The following is a 20,669-nucleotide window of genomic DNA, read 5'->3' as shown; positions in this document are numbered from 1 at the left end:
TGGTGTTTGTCAAGAAGTCAGACAATTGTGTGTTGACAATTGTTTATTTGTAAAATTTTAAACACTCCTTTATACTGGATCTGTCAAATACTTTTAAACAGAATAATTGGTTTGAGTCAGCAGTGTAGATCAGAACTAGTGCCTTATTTTAGTAAAAACACAACAATCGTTATTGTGCTACAGGTGCTGTATGGATTTCCTTCAGGTATCTTGTTCTTCGCCAGGACTCATTGTCACAAGTGAGTGGAGGGGGTAAGAGGAGATGGGAACGAGGATAGAATGTCATTGAACTGCAAGTACGAATGCAGTAGTGAGGGGACAGGTAGCTGCTGGACAACGCTGCTCCTCATCAGAATGCTGGCTCCAAATACTGCTCTTAGTTGAAGCCGGCAGAGGTGGAGGAGAGGTGGTGGGGAGTCTGAGAAAAGAATGTTTAGAAAAATAGGTGAAAACTTTATTTGAAGAAGTACTGAAGTAGCATTTTTAGAGATATTTTTTCCAATACTGTTGTGACTATAAGCATGTCAACACTGCTCTAATTCTGTTAGGCCATTATACCATAATATGGAGAAGGTGTCCAGCTCTGTTCCTGCCGCCTCTCATTCAGAATGTGCGTCAGATGTGCTGACATGGTAGACCAGTTGACAAACTCTAGTAATAGATTCAGCACTTCCCCATCCACCTGTTTTAGTCTGCAACAATGGAGCAGATGGAAAGCAAATGAGCATATCAGAAGTGAAAAAAAAAGTAATAGTGTGGATGGACACTCACACATCTGGCAGGAGCAACAGTGAAGGGTCTAGACCAGCCTGCAAAACCAGAGGAAGCCACCTGGAGGCAAACGCCACTTGTCTCTGACCCTCATGGATCAACGACTCCACCTCTGCTGGCATCAGTGCTATTTTACCAACGGGATGCGGACCCGGGTGTACACTAGCACAAGGAGGAGTTGGGATCCACCTGTGGTGTAAAACCAGCTTCAGGAGGTCCATATCCTCCGTACCCAGTGCAAAGGACCAGTCCTCTTCCTGGAAAGTGGCTCCTGCCGCCACTAGCAGCTTCACGCACGCACTGTAACTCAGACTCTCAGTCAGAATTTCTGAATACTAACTCAATCTGGTGTTCCAAGGTCCTCACTAACCTGAGAGGTGAGGTCCAAATGAGGGCAAGGGACAGTGGAGACCGGAAGCCCAGAGTCGCGGTGCAGTCTTGAGCGTTAGGACTAAAACCTTTTTTCAGAAGAAGCTCCACACAGACACTCTCATTTTTGTGGACCGCCATGTACAGTGGACTCACCTGACCAGTGCCATGATCGCAGGCCCGGTCAGTGAGGGTGACGAGTCTACTGAGGATTCTAAAAATAAAAATTTAAGTTCTATTATTCTTATGACAATTAGCCCAACTCAATTTTAAACTGCAGTAACTGCCATCCTGACCACTTGATAAAAAACGTTCCCTTTTGTTCTCTAACAAATGTTCAGGTCCATTTAAGACTTAGCCGTGAGAGTCTTTGAATAAAATTTCAATAGCTTTGGTGTCCAAGCTATTTGTGGTCTGAACACTTGAGTGTCTTTACCTGTGGTGTCCACACTGAGCCGCAACATGAATGGGTAACTGAGGCCAGTCCAGACTACAAGCCAGATTTGGGTCAGCTCCTTGATCCAAAAGAAGGTCCACACAGGCACTGTGACCCTCCTGAGAGGCGATCATCAGTGGGGTGGCAAGGTCAGCAGCCTGAGCGTTTACATCGGCACCTGGAAGTGAAGTATTCATGATTACATTATTATTATAATAATAATGACATTACCAAAACCTCTGATACCCTCGCTGACAGTTCCACAATAGGTATTTGAGCGGTATACCAACCGCAATTTGAACACCATTTTCATCTGCCTGTCACGTCTTCAATATGGCATCAGTTTAGACGGTTACAAATAAACAACTAAGTCTTCACCTGATTTAATGAGGATTTCCAAACATTCCTGTCTCCCATACTGAGCCGCCACAAACAAAGGAGTGATTTCGTGGTCGTCACGAGCTTCCAGGTTGCAGACTTTCACCAGCAGTCTCACAATTCCACTGTGACCCTAAAACACAACAACACAGTTTCAACTGAGACTGTCAGACTGGTTTATTTCTGGCAGACTTCTCTCAAAAACAAATAAAAGTGAGCAAATAGTAGAGAACACTTTTTAAGGCACCAAGGCCAATGCAATTCAAACATCTTTTATCTTATACCTTGATGTGCAAATGCAGATGACCCTTTAAGTAATCCATTGGACCAATGCATCACTGTTTTTGTAATAGCCACCTGCTTTGTCACAAAATTCATTCCTTTAACACCTTACTCAGATGTGCTAACTACTCAGTTTGTCATCGTTCAACACAAACTCAATTCTAGCATTAAATATCACTATTTTATCTGAGAAACACATCACTATAGCATTATTTGCAAGGTTATTCATACAAATGATTTTTACGAACACAACTCGGGATTTCTGCTTCTTTGACAATGTGGCATTTTCATCATGATGGATCTTGTGTAGATGTGTGTCATGGGTCTATGCACCTTGTAAACAGCCTGGTGCAAGCAGGTCCAGCAGGACTCCGTATGGGTTCTGTTCACCTGAGCTCCTCGTCTTATCAACAGCCTCACCACGTTCAGATGTCCGGAGTCCACAGCTGAAAACAAAACCATCAGTTTGTCATGATGATGGCGATGATGGCAGTGGTGAGTCTGTGTCTGTACCAGTGTAAAGAGGGCAGGAGAGGTCATTGGTCAGCTGGTCAATGTCAGACTGAGCCCTCAAGAGTAGTTTGACCACGTCCACATGGCCATGCCTCGCTGCCAGGAAACACGCAGACTCGCCCTCGTGCGTCTGAGAATTCACGAAGTGTCGCGGGGGAGTTGCTGTGTCACCTGTTACACATAATATCTATTGATTTGACTTATAAAATATAACTTCTGCAACTCAAGAACACAGCATTAGAACAATTCATCTTCTTGTTTTAATTTCGTTAACACACGTTTAATGATTTTTTTCCCTCGGTTTCCTAATGTATTTCCCTCCGGAGCCTCACCAGCAGCAGCAGACAGAATATCCCGGACGCAGATGATGCTCCCGGCGGCAGCAGCTTCGTGCAACGGACTCCAACCCCTGTTGTCACGGGTTTCCACACTGAACCCCCGCCGGATCAACTGCTGCAGGTGGGCGCGGTTGCCAGAGCGAGCCGCTGCTGCTACACTAGACACGGTGTCTTGGTAACACTCGGTAAAATCCATCCCTGGTAACCACTACATCCCCGCCTTCCACGTAACTTCAAATTCTGTTTTCGGTGTCTACGCGTCTTCTTCTGAGATGAGAAAAACTGCGATGCTACATGGTGCCTCTATCGACTGAAGCAGTCACTACACTTTGGAGAATCTGTTCCATATCGCCTTCACAGTTTCTTGAAAGTTACTTTCATTCTTCCAGCATCAATGGAAAAATTTTATTTTGGTGTGATTCCAACCAGGCCAGGCTCTACATTGCGGTTTATTACATATACTGGCGTGACAAATATCATCAAAAATCTGGTCTCCTGAACTCCAGGTGGCACTGTTGCACATACTTGACTGAAACTATTATAAAGAAGAAAAACTGTGTGGACCTATGTGATTCGGCTCCGTTGTGTCAGTTTACTCATTATCTGGAGTAAAAATTCGGATTTCTGTTTGCGTTAGTCGCTGATATTTTGGACACGTTGTCGGAGAACATGACAGAGTCATTTATTGCGCGGCGACGTTTCTGAGAGATTCGTGTGTTAAAATGACCGTTGTGTTACTCAACCTCGTAATGTTGAGATTCGTTTCGTATTTGGACAGAACCGGTGGTGTATTGCAAGGTCAGTAGTTCAGATAGTAATGCCTTGTGTGAGAAAAAACAGCTATCAACAACAGTGTGCTTTATGTCCGTTATAAATAAGTTATTTCTTATATTATTTTATTTATGGGAGTATATTCCTTGCATTCTTCATCTAGTCAACTTTTCTGTCTCAGTGAGATTTTTTTTTTTTTACTTTGTGATAGATGGTGGTAACCTGACTAAGGAAATGTATTTATAGCTTCTGATCTTTCAGCCTGACTCAGCTGACCTGTCCAAAATCATGGTGGAGATTTCTGTTAAGAGTGGAGAGGCCTGGGTATGTGAAACTGCCAGTCAACTGTCCGACATCCTTGTTTTGGTTCAACTCAAAAATGAAGGAGAAGAACTGCCGGACTCAGACATATCACATGGGTCAGAATCACCTAGATCAGTTTCCTTGGTCACTGCCTGGAAAAACTAGCTTAACTCTACCTCATTTGTCCCCTTTTGCAGCCCAGTTATGTTGGAGCAGCGGAAGGAAGGGTCACCGTGTGTCCTGACCTTGCGCAGTAGCACTGACTCACCAGCCATCATCGGTCGGCTGATGTTGGTCAGCGAAGCTCGTACATTAGAAGTCTATGATCAACATGGGGAGTACTGTGGGACGGTGAGGGGGGAAGCAGACACGCAAGTACATGTGAAAAGGTGTGAAGTACAGACCTCTAGGTTTGTTATTGCACTTTTTATTAGTCTGTTAATTATGTTAATGTTATAATGTTGCTATCATAATAGTAGTACGTGTGTAAATGTGACACTTTTTTTTTTTTTTTGCCATTTTAATTGTCCATCATCTATTGGTGTATTACAGGGATATGCTATTATTTTGCTTTCTCAGGTCTGATCGTGGACCATTCTACAGAAAACAGTTGATTATTCCAAGTCCAGTATCATCATGTGACATCAAAGTGAGCGCTGCCTATTGTTTATTACACACATTGTGATTATACACCCACAGCTTCACCGGTAACATCTCTGTTTGATGATGCACTACAGCTGCTCTCTTTGGGGGGGCGCAGCAGTGTGCTTGTCCATCAAATGACCGTGGGTCTTCTCCCTCCACCCTCAAACCCCCTGGATCGTCCACCCGGTATTGACCTGGAGCAGGTCCAAACTATGGTAGAAGAGATGGGAGCTAGTCTATCACCTGGAGCCCAGAACCTTCTGGACATGATCCACTTCCAGCAGCAGGTAAGCGCGTGTACTGTGACACTTCCTCCTGCAGGAACAAATGTGAAATCATTTCTGTGTGTCTTCGTAGAACCAGACATCAACCCTTGGCGGATTTCTTCCTCTTATGATGAGAGGAGGGGTCTTATCGGCTTTGACACGAGGAGGTGGCTTACCTGCTGACACAAACGTGGAACAATCTGTTCAAGTAAGGCTTTGTACTATTATTGAGCCTTTGCTTTGCTGTGTTTTGGAGATATATACATTTATGCCGGCAGAATCTGAGAGACCTGGCCACCCTGACACACCACCTTCCTCCGTCTCAGAATGGAGTGACATCACCAGCCTCTGACTCTGTCTCTCCACCTGAGGAGCCTCACTCTGACATCTCAGGTACCAAATGCTGTGCGCCACAATCATGTGAGTTGTCTACGTGTCGTTAGCTAATCAGTGTCACCCATGTCAGCAGCTAGCAGTGGAAGCCCCAGCCAGTGGTCAGAGATAATGTCACATTTTGTGAGAGGGTCAGAGGGGGCGGAGCTTCTACAGAGCATCTGTGGTCATGTGACGCAACTGCGACTGGGCGAAGCCCAGAACAGTGTCAGGACGGACGGCTCATGGTGAGTTTTACACACACTCACCACAGATGGAAGTAGACATGGCAGTGTGTTTCTCCCACACAAGCATCACTCTGTGGAAAAGGCTACACTTTACTTTTGCAGTGGGTGACATTTGGATTTTCCAATTTGGTACTTGACATAACCACACCTATGCTTAAGGTCAGGAAGAGATTGTCCTGAATAAGCACATTCTGAAGAGAATATTCCAAAGATATTCTCTATATAAATATAAATATTCCCCAAAAAATATGCCAAATGGCAAAGACTGACAAAACCTCCAGCTAGGGATGCCTTTTGTGAACAGATTCAATATTCACACTGAATTGATGTGGATGGAAGTTGGCTTCTCTTTGAAATACAGACATGATTTATTAACATCAAACTTCCCCTACAAACTGTCATACTGTTGTAAGTTGTTGACAGCGTATTCATCTTGATAAAATTAATTGTTTCAAAATTTTCAGCTCTCATTTCAAACTGAATGTCATTTTTAATGACTTTTGGATCAAAGTTTGTGAACAAACAGTCAGTCACGTCTCTGTTCGGTCATTGTACCATCATGGTGGGCTGAGCTGGGAAACAACGGCGGTTCTGTTCTCCAGAACCGTCTGAACCAGTCGACATTCTTTAGACCCACGGCTAGTCATTGACTTCTGGGCCTGCTACTTCACTGCCAAGGAGTTTTCTGTAATTATGTGTTTTCTCAAATTTATTTATTTGTTTTGGTGTGATGTGTGAAGCAGACTCTGAGTTTGTCATTGTCGTTTACTTCATGGTTCTGATGTTTAGGTCTGATGTGGTGATGGAGCGCCGCCTGGAAGAGATGGAGAAGAGGCTGCGGGACCACATGGACCGACGTCTGGATGCTATAGAGCACAAACTGGAAGTGGCGGTGAAGAATCTACTGCACAACCAAACTGGTCCAATGTCAGCAGCTGGAGAAGGAGCCGACAGAACGTCTGATCAAAAGGCAGAGATACCAACCTGATACGGACCCGGAGGCTATGCGTGTTTCATCTTGCCTGTGGAAACTAACACCAATCCAGCTTTGGGAGCTGATACGGTTAGTTGTTTGGATCATGGTTTATTGATCCAGAGCTAAATAGACTTGGCTGAATAACCTTGTTGTAAGGCTCAGTTGCTGCTTACAGTTCTGGACTGGACCTCTTATTGTTTTCCTCCAGAAGGTGATTTAAACATGTCCTGAATTGACCCACATTAACTCGGTTGTTACTGTGCTGTTACATCTCATCTATCACCAGTTCTGGTATGGTCCAGTTTTCTGGAAATGTTTGCAATGAGATTGTAAAACACATTTTAACAAGCTAAAGACTATTTATCACAAGCTGTCTGTGTTTAGTTTCATTTTAATCATAGAACATTGTGGAGCTGCCCGACCAGTCAGCAGGAAAGAGTTAGGACTAATCAGAACCTGATGTTCAGGTCCGCTTCACTACAGAGGAATTGCTGAGTCAGCAGAGGAGGAGCCACCACCACAAGCTGCCCGTGGACTTACGAGACTGTATTAACAAAAATCCCAAACAAAAAACCCATTGTATTAATAAACTTGAGAAGAAAATATGAACACTGAAATCTAGAGAAATAAAAAAAGTCATTAAAAAAAAACATTCTTTTGAAACTGGATAAAATCCCCCTCATTTTCCAAATTGAAAATGGATTTAATTTCTATTTTAAAGTGAAAGCCAGAACAAACAGCAGGATCTGTCGGTGTGAGCGACACATATGTGACGCAAAGTCATGAGTTGTAGTGCACATATCTTTACAAAAAAGTGTTGAAGGCAAGATTAACAGACTACCCGCGTAAAAACTGAATCTACAAACTGGTACCGAGCCACAAATGTGTATGTGTGTTTAGTCAAGTTCCCTGATGTCCACACAAATGTTTAAACAGTTCATGATTTGCTAACCAAGAGGTCAAGGGTCGATTTCCTCAGGTGTGATGGTCAGGATCACATCCTCGTTTCCTCGTCTCACCACCGTCTGTAGCGGCTCTCCTGCTCTGATGGCAGTGCTTACGTCGTTGGCTGAGGTAATTCTCTCGCCGTTGATGCTGATGATGACATCGCTCTCGCGCAGGCCAGCACTGAAGCAGAGACAGTTGTTTGAATTTACAGACAAACAGCAAGCAAGAATCATTGGCGGTTATATGATCCAAGACGTTGACTCACACTTCAGCTGGAGTGTGACTGATGACCTCTATCACGTACGCTCCTGAGGTGACATCGGGAAAATCTGACTGACGTTCCTTCAGCTCCTTTGCCAGCCTGCAAACGCATCATCAGCTGATGACTTTATTTGTGCTCCTTCATATATATATATATAAATAAGAGAACTTACGAGGGAGTCAGACTCATCATCCTCACGCCGATGTATTTCCTTTTCATCGAAGTCTCACCTGTGACGTGAAGAAACACTGGTCATGTCATGAGACTGAAAATATTTGCACATATATTATTGATCTAATGACAAGCACGGCAGCATTCGGTAGCGCCAGTGTCAAACTGCATGGAAGAGAATGCATAACATTCTCATTCTTAGAAGAGGAGCAAAGTCTTCAACAGTCCAATTGTGTATAACAATGGGTTATTTATTGGATGATGTTTTGCTCTCAAGAAAGCACTGCTCTCACTGCTATGGGTTTTAGTCTTGAAAGAAGAAAAGAATAAGAGAATAACTTTTTTTAATCTTTTCAATGCTAATTCAACCCTAACACTGAAAAGCACACAGCCCTTTATTTGCATTCATGTGACCCTGATGAGGTTTGAGCTGAAATTACATTTTTTTTTAATATATATATTTTTTTCTCAATGGTTTATAAACTTCTTCCTTTCTTTTTTCTTCCTGAATTAGATTCTTGTAATATATAATGCTCTTTAAAGACTAATTTATTCCCTCAAATAAATATAAACAATGAATACACTCTGAAAAAAAAACTTGGAATAAAGGGTCTTCTAAAATCACAATTATCACTCCACGTTTTACACAGCTTTCTGTCACCAAGATATTGATGATTATATTTAGAATCTTCATATGAAATGACGTAACATGTAATTGAAGAACAGGCTAATGAACATATAATGCCATAGCATGGTTCACTTTTCCTCTTTTACTCTATTAATGCCACAAATAGAGTAAATTTTAGATTCTGTTTCTTCTGTTCTTTTGCCATGACGGCATGAATATAGTCACAGGAAGGAACGCAGCTGAATTTTAAGATTATGACACGCTTAAATAGCAGAAAACATACTTAAATACAGCTAAAGCATTGAATATTCTAAGTATCATATTTTGCATGTGATTGTGAGCATGTGTCAGCGAACCTTTAGCTTGTCGCCCATATGACTCAGCCAGAAACTTCCGTATCTTATCTGATGGAATTGCAAAAGAAATTCCTGCAGTCACTTTCAGGGTGTTGATGCCGATGACGTCTCCATCCTACAGGTCACAGACACACACACGCACACATTCATGTAGAGCTTGTGGTTGCTCAATAGTTACAACAATAAAACTGTCCTATGTTGTCTCCTCTCAAAATATAAACTGCACACTTTAGCACTTAAGAGGCTCAAGTGTTCTATTTCTTCTAAAGTTTCTTGTTTCTTTAGCCAGGTTCTGGTCCTGTTCCCGGATCTCGCAGAGGATGAAAACAGAATAATGAGAATCAGCTGTGGAAGAAGTTTCCAGGACATGAAACAATCTTAACCAGAACATTAATGTCTCTCTCAAGATTCTGATTTGCATATTTTAGCCAAAAAAAGAGGAGATTTATGGACATGGTGAAGGAGGACATTAGGTTTGTAGGTCTGAGAGAAGAAGAAGCAGAGGACAGGGTGAGATGGAGGAAGATGATCCGCTGTGGCCACCCCTGAAGGGGTATCATCTGTTACATGAGAGATCAGTGAGAGTCATGTGACCTTCGTCCACTCACCAGGTTGACCAGCGGTCCTCCAGAATTTCCATACTGAGAACAAACAAAATAGTGAATGTAACAGAAAATTAACATTGGTAGCTTGCAAGCTAGCTTCTCTGAATCTCACGTTGATGATGGCATCAGTCTGGATGTAGTCCATATCAGAGTTACGGAGGCCCAGCTCCTTTCCACCCCTCTGGGTCGTGCTGACTATGCCTGTGGTGACTGTGTTCTGGAGGGAGAATGGGCTTCCGATGGCAACAACAAACTCACCGGGCCGAAGGTCAGATGAACGTCCAAGCATCAGAACCGGCAACTTGGTCTGATCCAAAACAGAGAAAGAAATTCTGGTTGAAACCTTTGTGTATAACATTTAGAGCCTGTTTAACACAGGCTCTAGCTCATACTCAAGTGTGAGTGGCACTGCAGTTCTCCAGTCAGCCACAGCACAGTTGGTTGCAATTTGTTGTCAATGATAATGTTCGCATTCAGCAGTTACATCCTGCAGGAAATGAGGAGCGAGAACCACCTGAGGTTCTGGATCTTCTCCAGCTGTTGCGCAACATTTTGCTGTTGAGTAAAGACTCAAACATATAACAAGATCGTCCAATGACCTACTTCATCCCAGATGCAACACATTTCCGCTGTTAGCTAATGAGAATCACATGACCCACTTTTTCAAGTTGTGTAAAGAAAAGATGGAGGAAGGAGGGGCGAGGAGGAGGCTCTGGAGTTCAGGTTCGGACTCGAACAATGGCACTCGGAATAATTTGCATTATTCTTTGACAATTATATTCCATCTCCCTCCCTAGTGGTAAATGATGTTGCCGCACAAACAAAATGTTTTTCTCTTCTCAATGTCATGTCTCACCGTCGTATCGATCTTGATCAGTGCAATGTCGGACTTCTCGTCCACGTCTTTGACCTTGGCGTCGTACGTTGCTCCACTCTTCAGCTCCACCTAAAGAAAAACAATACGGCAGCAGGGTCAATGATTTTCCTGCATCAAAACTAAGCGTACGGATGTTCAGATACCTTGATACGATGTTTGTTCACCACCACATGAGCATTTGTCACAATCAGGCCATCTTCTGAGACCACGAAGCCAGAACCGCTAGCAACCGCAACCTCCCGCTTAGAGAACATCATCCTGAACACAGCCATACACACAACATGACATTAGATACATACAGTCGTAGAAGGTCCACTGACATTCATAGGAAGTTAGCAAGAGTTTAAAGATTGACAGAATTAAGGACAAGACTCCATACTAGTAGACAGTCAAGGGCAGTTGCAGATGTTCCTCAAAAGTCATAGACAGTGACAGCACCAACAATGGATTGTCAGTATTAATAGATGGTTAGCTGAGGGCCAGGATGATCAGGGACACTCATGGATGCTTTATAGTCAGTTGTACTGTAGATAGTCGGTAGCTCTAAATGGGTAAAATACAGCATTAATAGGCAGAGCTTGGTAGAGTCATCAGTTTCTTACTTGCGGAAAAGTTCAATGTGGACAACAGCAGGAGCGATTTTCTCCACAACATCTGCGATAAAGTTGAACTTGTAGCGAAGACTCTCAGGATTCTGCTGGGCTGTTGGACACACAATATGTCAGTATGTTATGCCCCTGCAGTCCCGCATACACATGAACACACAATATCATCATCATCCACAACAACCAACAAAAACACAGGCACACACATGGCTAGGTGGCAGAGATTAAACACTGTATTTAGGGTCAATGAGTGTTAAGTGTTCTTGTGTTTGTGTGTGAGCCGGATTTTGAAATGTTGTTATGTAATCCAGATGCAGAATATTCAGGCAGCTGCGACAGCATCTGTGGCTTGGCCCCAGCGCCCCTCTGGGGAAACCAGGACCCAGAAGAACATCTGTGGGTCATTCCGTTTTGCAACATAGTTACCAAGCTTAAAAAAAAAACTGTTTTGACATCTGAACCAACTCCGTTGGTTTTAAAGAGAACATGAGCTACAAAAGAACTCCAGCATCATCATCGTAACTACTGTCTCAACTAAGGGCATTTCTCAGGTGGCTTCTTCCTAGCTGTGACATCAGCACCTCAAGTATGTGAGCTTTGGCGGTTCATGAGCTCCATCAGCACCCACTTAACATAGCCCAACTGCATCCATTGCACTTCTGCTATGTTGCCGCTCTAGCTACACTCAGGTGACTCTATCACTTAAATGGGCCTTAGACGGCACTGAATCAGGTAGTGGAATCTAGTAACACTCTGATCTTTTTTATTGTGTGACGCACATTTGAATTCCAGTGGGTCTAACGGAACCTTCGCAGCCCGCGTCTGTATCCATTGCGTGTATAAGTTGTTCGGGTCAGTAGAGTCAATTTCAGAGTTCCGTGCGCACGCACCTTTCCCGCACTCTCCTTTCTGGATCAGAATCACCGGCGGCTTCAGAACTTTACTGCCTCTGTTGCTGGCCAACTTTAATTCGCAGATGTTCCGGTAAGAGACTCCGTCGCTCCCGCATACAGGCTCGGTTCCGCTACACACGCACACTCCTGCGCTGCTTCTTCTGCGGACCGTGGCCGAAGCTTCCACCCCTGTGGTCACCATACAGTCCAGTCCCTCCCCACACTCCTGGTCTTCGGGACCACCACAGGGTTCCCCTTCAGCAGACGCGCAGACCGAACAGCAGTCGCAGCGGTCCAGAACCTCACCGGACATACAATCATCCGGTACCGGAGCACACTCGGACTTGTCGCACCTCTCTGGACACCCGATGGCAGCGCGCTTGGTGACCCGGCCATCACTCGGGCCGAGACAGACCAGTAGGGTCAGCAGGAAAAACCTGATCATAGTGCGCTCGTGGATCCGACTGGATGATGGCAAAAGCTGCAGGAAGAAAGTTTGAGGAGAAACTGAATGAGCCTGGAGGTTTAAGAGCTGCAGGACATTGTGCCGATTGGAGGGGGAGAGTGACGTCACTGATGGGAGGAATAACTTTACAATTATGTAATTGATGAGGTAACAGTTTTGATGATGACCTGTACATTTGGGTCAGAACCACATCTGCCACTTCAGTTCTCTGGAGTTGCTTGCTGGTGTGATCGATCTTCTCACTGAAAGTATTGACGATCATCACTCTATATCTGTGACGTCATCAGGTCACCTATTGATGCACCCTGACAATCCTTTGGTCCAGCTGAAGCAGAAACATGTTATCGACATGCCTGGGTGTGGTGTGCGCCACTCAGGCATCAGGACCTGCCCTAAGGGAGCGCAGCAAACAGCACTAACTCAGAGTGCCGAGCATAAAGTGTTAGGTGCGTGTCCTATTTGGTTGTTGGTTGTTGGTTACCGAGGTAGCCATTGGACTGTTGGATCCTCAAGATCCTGAGCAACCGCAGCTTCACAAGGAGAAGCCGGAAATCAGCCGTGGCAGCTCTCTCAACTGCCTCGAAGCTGTCCAGCTGGGCTCCATCCACTGAGTCAGGCCAACTTTGCAGCAGTGCCTGGTTTACTTAAAAGACCCAAAGTGAGTCCAAAAGCAGAAGTCTTGTCCCAGCCCTGTCCACCGAGACGCGTCCTCGACAGACTTAAGGGTCATCAAACAAACTCACGTCCTTAAACTAAGTCATCAAATTGCTTGCAGCATAGACAAAACTCTGATCACCGAACAATTTAAGGCTACCTCCATCCAGAGGTCTCAAGTGCGTAGATCTACTTAAAGCTGTTTTTTAGTTTTGTCCTCACAGTCAAAGTTTTGGAAACAAACTTGAATCATCCACATAATGAACTCCCATTCACAAACTTAAGTCATGTAAAGAACTATAGTGAAGTCAACTGACCTCTCGGCCTAGGTCACAGGCTTAGGTCTATTCTATCAACCGTCCAGTCATGTCCATCGTATGTAAGACCATCTACTTGCTATGAGTTGCTGTTGAATGCAAGTCTACGGCATCACTTGATAACTGAAAACATCTCAAGTCGCCTGCTTACGGGACTCCAGCTGTCGGCATCTCGAGTCAGCTCTACATTGTCCTTGTAAGTCCCCGCACCCACTCCAGTGAGAGCTGCCTTACTCACATAGACAGAATGACTGTTGGAGAAGGTTCAGGCCAAGACTCCACCCTGTCCGTTCAATGAACCTCAGGAGTCCGGAGGCGCTGACAGAACACTGAAACAAAATACAGTCATGTACAGTTCAGCCCGGAGAGTGAGAAACTTCAGAGGCTTGTCATGGTTTCCTTCACGTAAAAATGTGTTATTGACAACTTCTCTGTGATTCAACAGGAAATTTAACTTGTGCCTCTAATCTGGTCGAGGTGTGATTTACAGTGTGTGACTATGACTCATAAGTATGAGATAACAATATAACCCACAAAATGTTCTCACTTGATCCAACCTTATAGTTTATTTCCTTGGAGCACAACCTCTTTTCCCAACTTACACTCATGCAACCCCAACGTCATTATTTTGTATGAATAATAACATCTTTTTTTTCAATGAAATGAGAAGTAGGTGCATCTGTTCTAAACATTTTTTCAAGACTCGTTTCCCAATGTTAGACTGCTACAAAAATAAATGGAGGAATATTCATGCACTCAATAAGACAAACATTTTAAAATATAATTAAAAAAATCCTCATAAGAAAGTAACCAAGTTTATCATGCGAAAAGCAAAGACGTTTATTTAAAAAAGAACTTATTATTCATAATCAACAACATAATCGGTACAGCTAAAAAGTTGATGACAAAAATCAGTTTTGGCATCTACAATGAGGTTCATGGATAAAGAAGGACATGAAAAGGAGTGGTGTGACCAGGGAAAATGCACATGACAGGTTAAAGTGGAGGACGCAGACTTGATGAGGTAACAACTGACAGGAATATTGAACGACGATGGGGAAAATAATCAAATGTGAGGTGGTTTGGATGAAGCTATGCTAACTCCTTTGCGCGAAACCAATTTACCTGAAGTCACATGTCTCCAACGTCTCGAGAGTCCAGGTATTTTTAGAGCAGACCTGTAAGACTATTTTTCAGCTAACACACTGACTGGTTCATAGCTTTTAAACCATGAATCTTTTTAACCAATACAACATTTTGGGTCTGAAGAATATCCCATCACATCAGGGTCATCTGCAGGTCAGGACTATCCTGGTGCGGACCATCATCCTTGTGGTGTCTGCCTGGTGCTTTGACTTCCTGACACTCTCCAGGGCCTTGAGTGCTCACGGCCGAGGATGGAGCAGCTGAGTTGGAGGACTGAAGTCCAGAACCAGATCTGACAGAGGACTCTGAGTGATGAAGTTCGTCAGAGACCTGGTAGGAGACATCATTGTTTTCCTGTCGAGAGAGGCAGAGGCAAAAGAAGGGTCAAGACAGAAGAGAATGAAAAACATTTATAGAATCGCTGAGTGTTGTGTGTAAAATAGTGATGTACTCACAGAATCCAAACCTCTTTGAGCTGCAACCGCTGCAGTGATGGAGCTGATCCATTTGGCAGTTTCCTCTGGACTGTCCGTCTGAAAGAACAAGAACATGGATGCCAAAAGGGAGATTATGAAGGATTACATAGAGTGGAATGTTTTGGACCTGGATGTAGAAGGTTCTGGATGAGGTAACCAGTTCAAATAGATTGTCCCGCGCCATGTTGTCACTGCAGGAGGATGAAAGTGTTACATATTCTTCACCTTTCTAAACCAGCAGCCCAGAACACCGACCTATGTGTCCCCTCCTGGACATTCTGGACGTCCTTCAGCGGGATCACCCTCAGAGGCTCTCGCTCCTAGAGGCCCAAACCTTGAGATTAGCTGTATGACCTGCAATCTAAGCTTCTTTTTCTCAGCTAAAAGTATGAAAGAACATGGTTGCTGACCAGGTCTGACTTGTAGTAACTGAGAGAGTTCTGCTCCAGTACGAAGTATCTTCTCTTCCAGGTTTTCATCTGAAAGCACAGCAGATGCACAGTTTTAATTTACAATTCATTACCACACAAGTTCATGAACAGACACACAGACCTACACCTGTGGGACAAATAAAGGACTTCTAATCTATTACTGGACTCACATAAGATCTTAATATAAGTCAGTGCTTCTCAGTTATTTTCTGTTGCGTTCCCCCAACTCTCCGCTGCCTCTGTAAATAGCATCATTTGTTTAAAAAAATTATTATAAGTAAAAAGACCTTAAATGCATCAACAAAAACATGAGTGGATGTGCAATTAAACTTTATTCTAGTATGGCAAAAAAGTATGTTCCAAGGTCACATGCACCCCCCCCAGCAGCATCGCTCCGCGGCCGCCAAGGGGGGCCCGCTCCACTATTTGAGAAGGACTGATATGTTCAACATAAGTACTCAAGTGGCTGTGTGACGGTGCAGACCTCCACTAAGCCACTCATTTGCATACACACTGCATTTTTTTAAACCAATAACCAATAATATTTAATAACTATATTTTGTGTTAAATATTCAGAGTGCAATTAGCTCAAACTGACGGCAGATGACAGCAACGCCAAAGTTCCTATAACATACATATTAGAGAAATGAAGAAGAGGCTGTTCTGGACGAAATGAATAAGAAAAACTTCTCCATGTTCATAAATCCACATTTTGCCACTATAGTCACAAGAAAGATGATTTATTAGACTGATTTAATTGCACGTCTTCTTTATTAAATCAATACGACTGGTTCCTGCCTGTTTTAAGAAGAGTGGGAAGGCGGTTGGCACAGGCAAAGGTGTGAAAGTGTTAGGAGAGTGAACAGTGAACTTTCTGACCACACTCTTGAAAGCTGTGGGGATGCTGGAGTTTTTTTTAAAGAGCTGTAGCAGCTATAGAGGGATCAAGTTATCGGGTCACATCATGAAGGTGTGGGAAAGAGTGGCTGAGTTCAGGCTCAGAGGAGAAGTCAGCATCAGTGAGCAGAAGTATGGTTTCATGCTGAGAAAAATCACCACAGGATGTTGATAGAGAAGCACAGAGAAGGTTGGTAGGAGATTCACTGCCTTTGTGGATGTGAAGAAAACCTCGCAGAGTTCCTAGAGAGGAAGTGTAGTATTGTCTATGGAAGTCAGGCGCATCAGACATGTACAGTAAGACAGGGATTGAGGTGTACTGTAAGAGTGATGGAGGGCCTCAAGGTGAGAGTACGTGTCGCTTGGGGATCAGCTCTCAGCCCATTCTTGTTTCGCATTATTATGGGCAGACTGCTGGATGAGATTAGGGAATACGATGGTGATCTGAGGTGAGCGAGAAGATGAGAAGATAAGGTTGGTCACATTTTCATCGGGAGTGTCTAGGACGGACAAGACTAGAAACGAGTATAGAACAGAGACAGCACATGCAGAGGTTTGGAAGTTCATGAAGAGGGCAGGCGTGACCAAGGAGGATGATTAAGATTTTAACTGACTTCCTGTTGCAACCTGTTACAGAAAAAGACGAAGGACAAAGAAGAAGTTCCATTTTTGCCTATTTTAACCAGTGCTGGACACATGACTGAATGTGCCTTTAGGGGAATTACCTCTGCCAAACCTCCACCAATCACAGAGAGTATTATTACAGATGAACAGTGTTCATTGCCAGTGAAATAACAGACTCACAGAAATAGATCAATGTATTTGAATTGTTCCCAAATTGTCCATTTGAAGTGGTTGGATTAAACATTAAAAGATTAAAAAAAACGAATGCGCACAGGTTAATGGTTTTGTGTGTACGTCTCACCACAGCTCCTTGTTTGACACAGTAGCCAGCCTTAATCATAGACTGGTTCTGAACTTCTCTGGAAAGAAAGTATGGCAACTGGTTCTGGTTCCGCCATGAGCTGTTCGATGCTGGTTCAGTCTGGCCCTCTCCTGACGCCTGAAACACACCACAACCTCAGTATAAGAATCTCAAAACTGAGACATTCCAACCCCAACAGGTCCAGACGAGTCCACTGCTCTGGAGAGAGTGTGTATGTGTAAGCTCACCTGTGTGCAGGTGGTAATGGGGACTCCGCCGACTATCTCAGTCTTGTAGGATCCTTGCATTACAGATCCTGGATCCTGCTGAGACTCAGATGCACCGACTGCACCATCGCCCACTTTTGGTACCTGGAGGGTGTAATGTTCAACATCATGGGATGATCTGTGACATGAGAGCTGCAGCAAGAGAGAAAGTGAAGTCTGAGGACAGGAGTGAGACCTGCTATGATGCATGGTTTAGTGACACTAGCTCTGACACTAAGTCAAGACGTGGCGTTACAATTAAAGATAAGATTTTCACTGGGAATGAGTAGAAAGGACAGGATTAGAAATGAGTAGATCAGCAGGGCAGCTCGAGAGGAGATGTTTGGACACACGCTTTGGTGCTCACCGTGATCTTCGTAGCACTGTTGAGCACAGCAATCCATTCCACAAGGTCCTGCTGATCATCTGCTTGGAGAAAGAACTTCCTCCCAGCTGCATTGATGACTGCAGAGACAAAGGCGATATTGACTACAGAAGATGCAGGGAGGCGACAACTCTGCATCAAAAACAACAACACTGTTTCAGGCCTGACACTCACTGTTCTTATGAGAGTTGAATTCAAAATGTCAGAGGAACCAAAACTCACCAAAACAGAACTCTGCTTTTGGCCGCAGTTTAGAGGCATCACTGACCTGCAGGAGAACGACAGAGGCCATGAGAAGTGTGTGGGTGTGCGTTCCGCTGTTCGTCCATGTGTCTTACCATGGAGATGTACGAAAGATTGAGTGATCCAACATGCGCTGTGCCTTGAGGAAGATTCTGACCAAAAAACATTTTTATTCAGAATTCTAACACAAGACATAGAAAAAAAGGATGGTAACACTAAACAGTAATAATGTAGAGAAGACAATTGGGTTTAATCAGAATACAATATTGGCAGCACAACCATAAGAAGGCATTCTGTGCACAAGGCTCAGCTGCAAGTATGAAGTCCAGCCAAGCCTCTGTGAGGAACCTGAGAGCATCAGCTCAAATTATAGAATGGGACAGCATTAGACTTCACAGGGATGGTGACAAAACTGTAGGACTGACCAGTTTGACCAATGGTCCTGTACACAGGAGCCGTGGCTTCAAGGAGAAGGAGGTTAAGAAGCAGTATACCTGAGGGTTGTCCATGAACCACATCAGCGCCCCCTCCTGTGTGTTGAGGATGAAGTAGCGCCTCAGGAATCTCCCACTGTTTTCAACTTCCTCTACATCCAAGAAACCGCAAGTGCGTTTCTGTCGGTCCACGTACGGCATTGTGATCCAGTCCTCCCCACCAGGGGGTGTCAAAGGGGTCCTATTTGAGGAAATATGATTTTAGCCTAATCTTCTTGAATTAGAACAATAATTACAACCGTCAACTTTAAATCATCTTAACATTTAAAGACATTAGCTCGCTCAACATACATATTTTTTTTAAAAGCCAACAGTTCAATAATTGTCGCATGTGGTCATGTAGATAAAGCTGATGATGAGAAATTGTTTTTAAATACTGATTTTGACTTATGCATTAACATGTCTGCAAGAACAAACACGTAGCAGGACAAAAGGGTGAATGAAAAAAACAAGTGTATTTCAAACGCAATCCAAGGATTCCACTGGAACATTAGAGGCGTCACTCAGACAACTTCTGCGTTTGACACACTTGGTTCCAGATGCAAAAATACGCAAAAACTACAAAGCAATGTATTGCGATGGAACGTTACAAAAACAGAACAGATACACAGCTTGAGTTTTATCGACGTTTCCACGATGAAGCTCGACAGACGCCAAAGTGAATCGTTCATCAACGAGCGACTTCCGCCTTCCAACGTCGGCACATCTACTTAAACTATTTTTAAATCACAAATTCATATTTAAATATTTAGCCCACAGCACAATACCATCGACAGAGGCTGATATACTTACTTAGTCCGGTTTCGGCTGGGGTCCAAGCCAAGACCATGACGCCAAGCAGAAGCATCAAGTTTTGTGGCGATGTAAAAGTACGCTTCTGGTTTGCGCTTTCAAATTAAAAGTATTTCCGGTGTAATTCGTGCATTTCAGGCGAAGGGGCTGACGATTAGTAGACAAGAACGCACTTGACTGGTATGCTAATTCAAGCGACGCATCACTTTACAAACGTTACGTAGACTGTCTTGATGAATGGATCCAAATATTTCCATGATATTTCCATGCAAGAAAACAACACTGGAGTCAGAGGGAACTATGTTGAACTACTTTCATTATACTTATAGATAATTGCACACACTGATGAGTATTCTATTCTTCAACAGTAGCATAAACAAATACAGGGCTTTTCTAACCATGGGATGTATGCAGTAATTTTAAACAAGAAAGTGTCGCGTAAACCTGCATGGTCTGATATCCCTTCTCTCTGTTATGTTGTCATTGTTATTGGAGATGTGAGAATTACAGTCTGGCTGAGGTAACAATGTGACGAACCTTTTTCAACGCCCAGAAGTTACTGGTCAACTGAATAACCAGTGTCACCTGAGTATGGGGATCTAAAAGATCTACAACAGCCATCCTTTGCTTAACCTATTTCTTATTTACCCCAAAATTTCCATTTACGCAGAGATTTCCCTTATCTTGTTGTCATGGCAACAGCATCACCATGACCACATGGCTGTTGGACTTCCCGCAGCTTGGATAATAACTGTTCTTTCTGCCTGATTGTCCACAAAGACGAGAACCACTGTCGCCAAATCTGGCACCAGTTTGCTCCTCGCAGCAATGCTTGGTTCTGCCAGACCCGTGCAGCGTTTGGCATGGATGTCCAAGCGCTTGTCTTTGTTGTTCCATTGGTGCTGGACTCCTGCTGCTCCACTCACTCCTCTGGCAAGACTACAGCGGGATTAAAGATGACAGGCACTTATGGACTATGTCAATGTGAGGACCTGAGCCAGGGAGACTTGAATGACATGACCAGGACTTGCCAAGACCAGAGAACCTAATTATTTACTGGCTTTATTCAAAGGATGCTCTTGAGTGCTGGCGTTGGTGCGGACCAAGTACCAATTTATTTTTGTTATTTAATTTGTTGCTTTTTGTTTGATTGGCTGGCTATAG

At 43.7% G+C, this 20,669-nt stretch overlaps 4 protein-coding genes across 5 annotated transcripts; 1 reads left to right on the top strand and 3 right to left on the bottom strand.

The window, feature by feature from the left end:
- Window positions 1-45: 45 nt before the first annotated feature.
- Window positions 46-5,118, bottom strand: LOC128757670 (ankyrin repeat and SOCS box protein 3-like). 2 transcript variants are annotated; one of them, XM_053863146.1, is made up of 9 exons: window positions 3,082-5,118; window positions 2,750-2,920; window positions 2,570-2,682; window positions 1,955-2,087; window positions 1,577-1,754; window positions 1,142-1,354; window positions 772-1,071; window positions 559-692; window positions 46-418 (listed from the first exon to the last, which is right to left on the bottom strand). In XM_053863146.1, exons 1-9 carry the CDS (start codon window positions 3,281-3,283, stop codon window positions 234-236), a joined length of 1,629 nt encoding a protein of 542 aa, XP_053719121.1. In that variant the 5' UTR covers window positions 3,284-5,118; the 3' UTR covers window positions 46-233. The 2 variants fall into 2 exon arrangements, with proteins under 2 accessions (XP_053719121.1, XP_053719130.1); XM_053863155.1 differs by lacking the exons at window positions 772-1,071; window positions 1,142-1,354 and having other exon boundaries at window positions 47-418; window positions 3,082-4,558.
- Window positions 3,634-8,373, top strand: c1h10orf88 (chromosome 1 C10orf88 homolog). The gene is made up of 9 exons (XM_053863178.1): window positions 3,634-3,885; window positions 4,120-4,277; window positions 4,359-4,571; window positions 4,741-4,810; window positions 4,899-5,093; window positions 5,164-5,280; window positions 5,351-5,465; window positions 5,539-5,692; window positions 6,482-8,373. Exons 2-9 carry the CDS (start codon window positions 4,147-4,149, stop codon window positions 6,678-6,680), a joined length of 1,194 nt encoding a protein of 397 aa, XP_053719153.1. The 5' UTR covers window positions 3,634-3,885; window positions 4,120-4,146; the 3' UTR covers window positions 6,681-8,373.
- LOC128757683 (serine protease HTRA1B-like) lies at window positions 7,044-12,532 on the bottom strand. The gene is made up of 10 exons (XM_053863167.1): window positions 12,011-12,532; window positions 11,118-11,217; window positions 10,659-10,773; window positions 10,495-10,584; window positions 9,751-9,945; window positions 9,642-9,674; window positions 9,034-9,148; window positions 8,051-8,108; window positions 7,882-7,977; window positions 7,044-7,796 (listed from the first exon to the last, which is right to left on the bottom strand). Exons 1-10 carry the CDS (start codon window positions 12,456-12,458, stop codon window positions 7,628-7,630), a joined length of 1,419 nt encoding a protein of 472 aa, XP_053719142.1. The 5' UTR covers window positions 12,459-12,532; the 3' UTR covers window positions 7,044-7,627.
- A 1,733-nt stretch (window positions 12,533-14,265) lies between these two features.
- Window positions 14,266-20,072, bottom strand: LOC128768304 (pleckstrin homology domain-containing family A member 1-like). Its single transcript, XM_053881103.1, has 12 exons — window positions 19,506-20,072; window positions 18,714-18,894; window positions 18,315-18,371; window positions 18,199-18,244; window positions 17,959-18,056; window positions 17,574-17,696; window positions 17,326-17,463; window positions 15,483-15,551; window positions 15,328-15,392; window positions 15,200-15,263; window positions 15,052-15,129; window positions 14,266-14,950 (listed from the first exon to the last, which is right to left on the bottom strand). The coding sequence occupies exons 2-12, from the start codon at window positions 18,852-18,854 to the stop codon at window positions 14,729-14,731; spliced, it is 1,101 nt and encodes a 366-aa protein (XP_053737078.1). The 5' UTR covers window positions 18,855-18,894; window positions 19,506-20,072; the 3' UTR covers window positions 14,266-14,728.
- Window positions 20,073-20,669: the final 597 nt, after the last annotated feature.

Source organism: Synchiropus splendidus, chromosome 1 (genome assembly GCF_027744825.2).
Source record: "Synchiropus splendidus isolate RoL2022-P1 chromosome 1, RoL_Sspl_1.0, whole genome shotgun sequence".
Classification (NCBI taxonomy): Eukaryota; Metazoa; Chordata; class Actinopteri; order Syngnathiformes; family Callionymidae; genus Synchiropus; species Synchiropus splendidus.
This window is presented reverse-complemented; position numbering and strand designations above follow the sequence as displayed.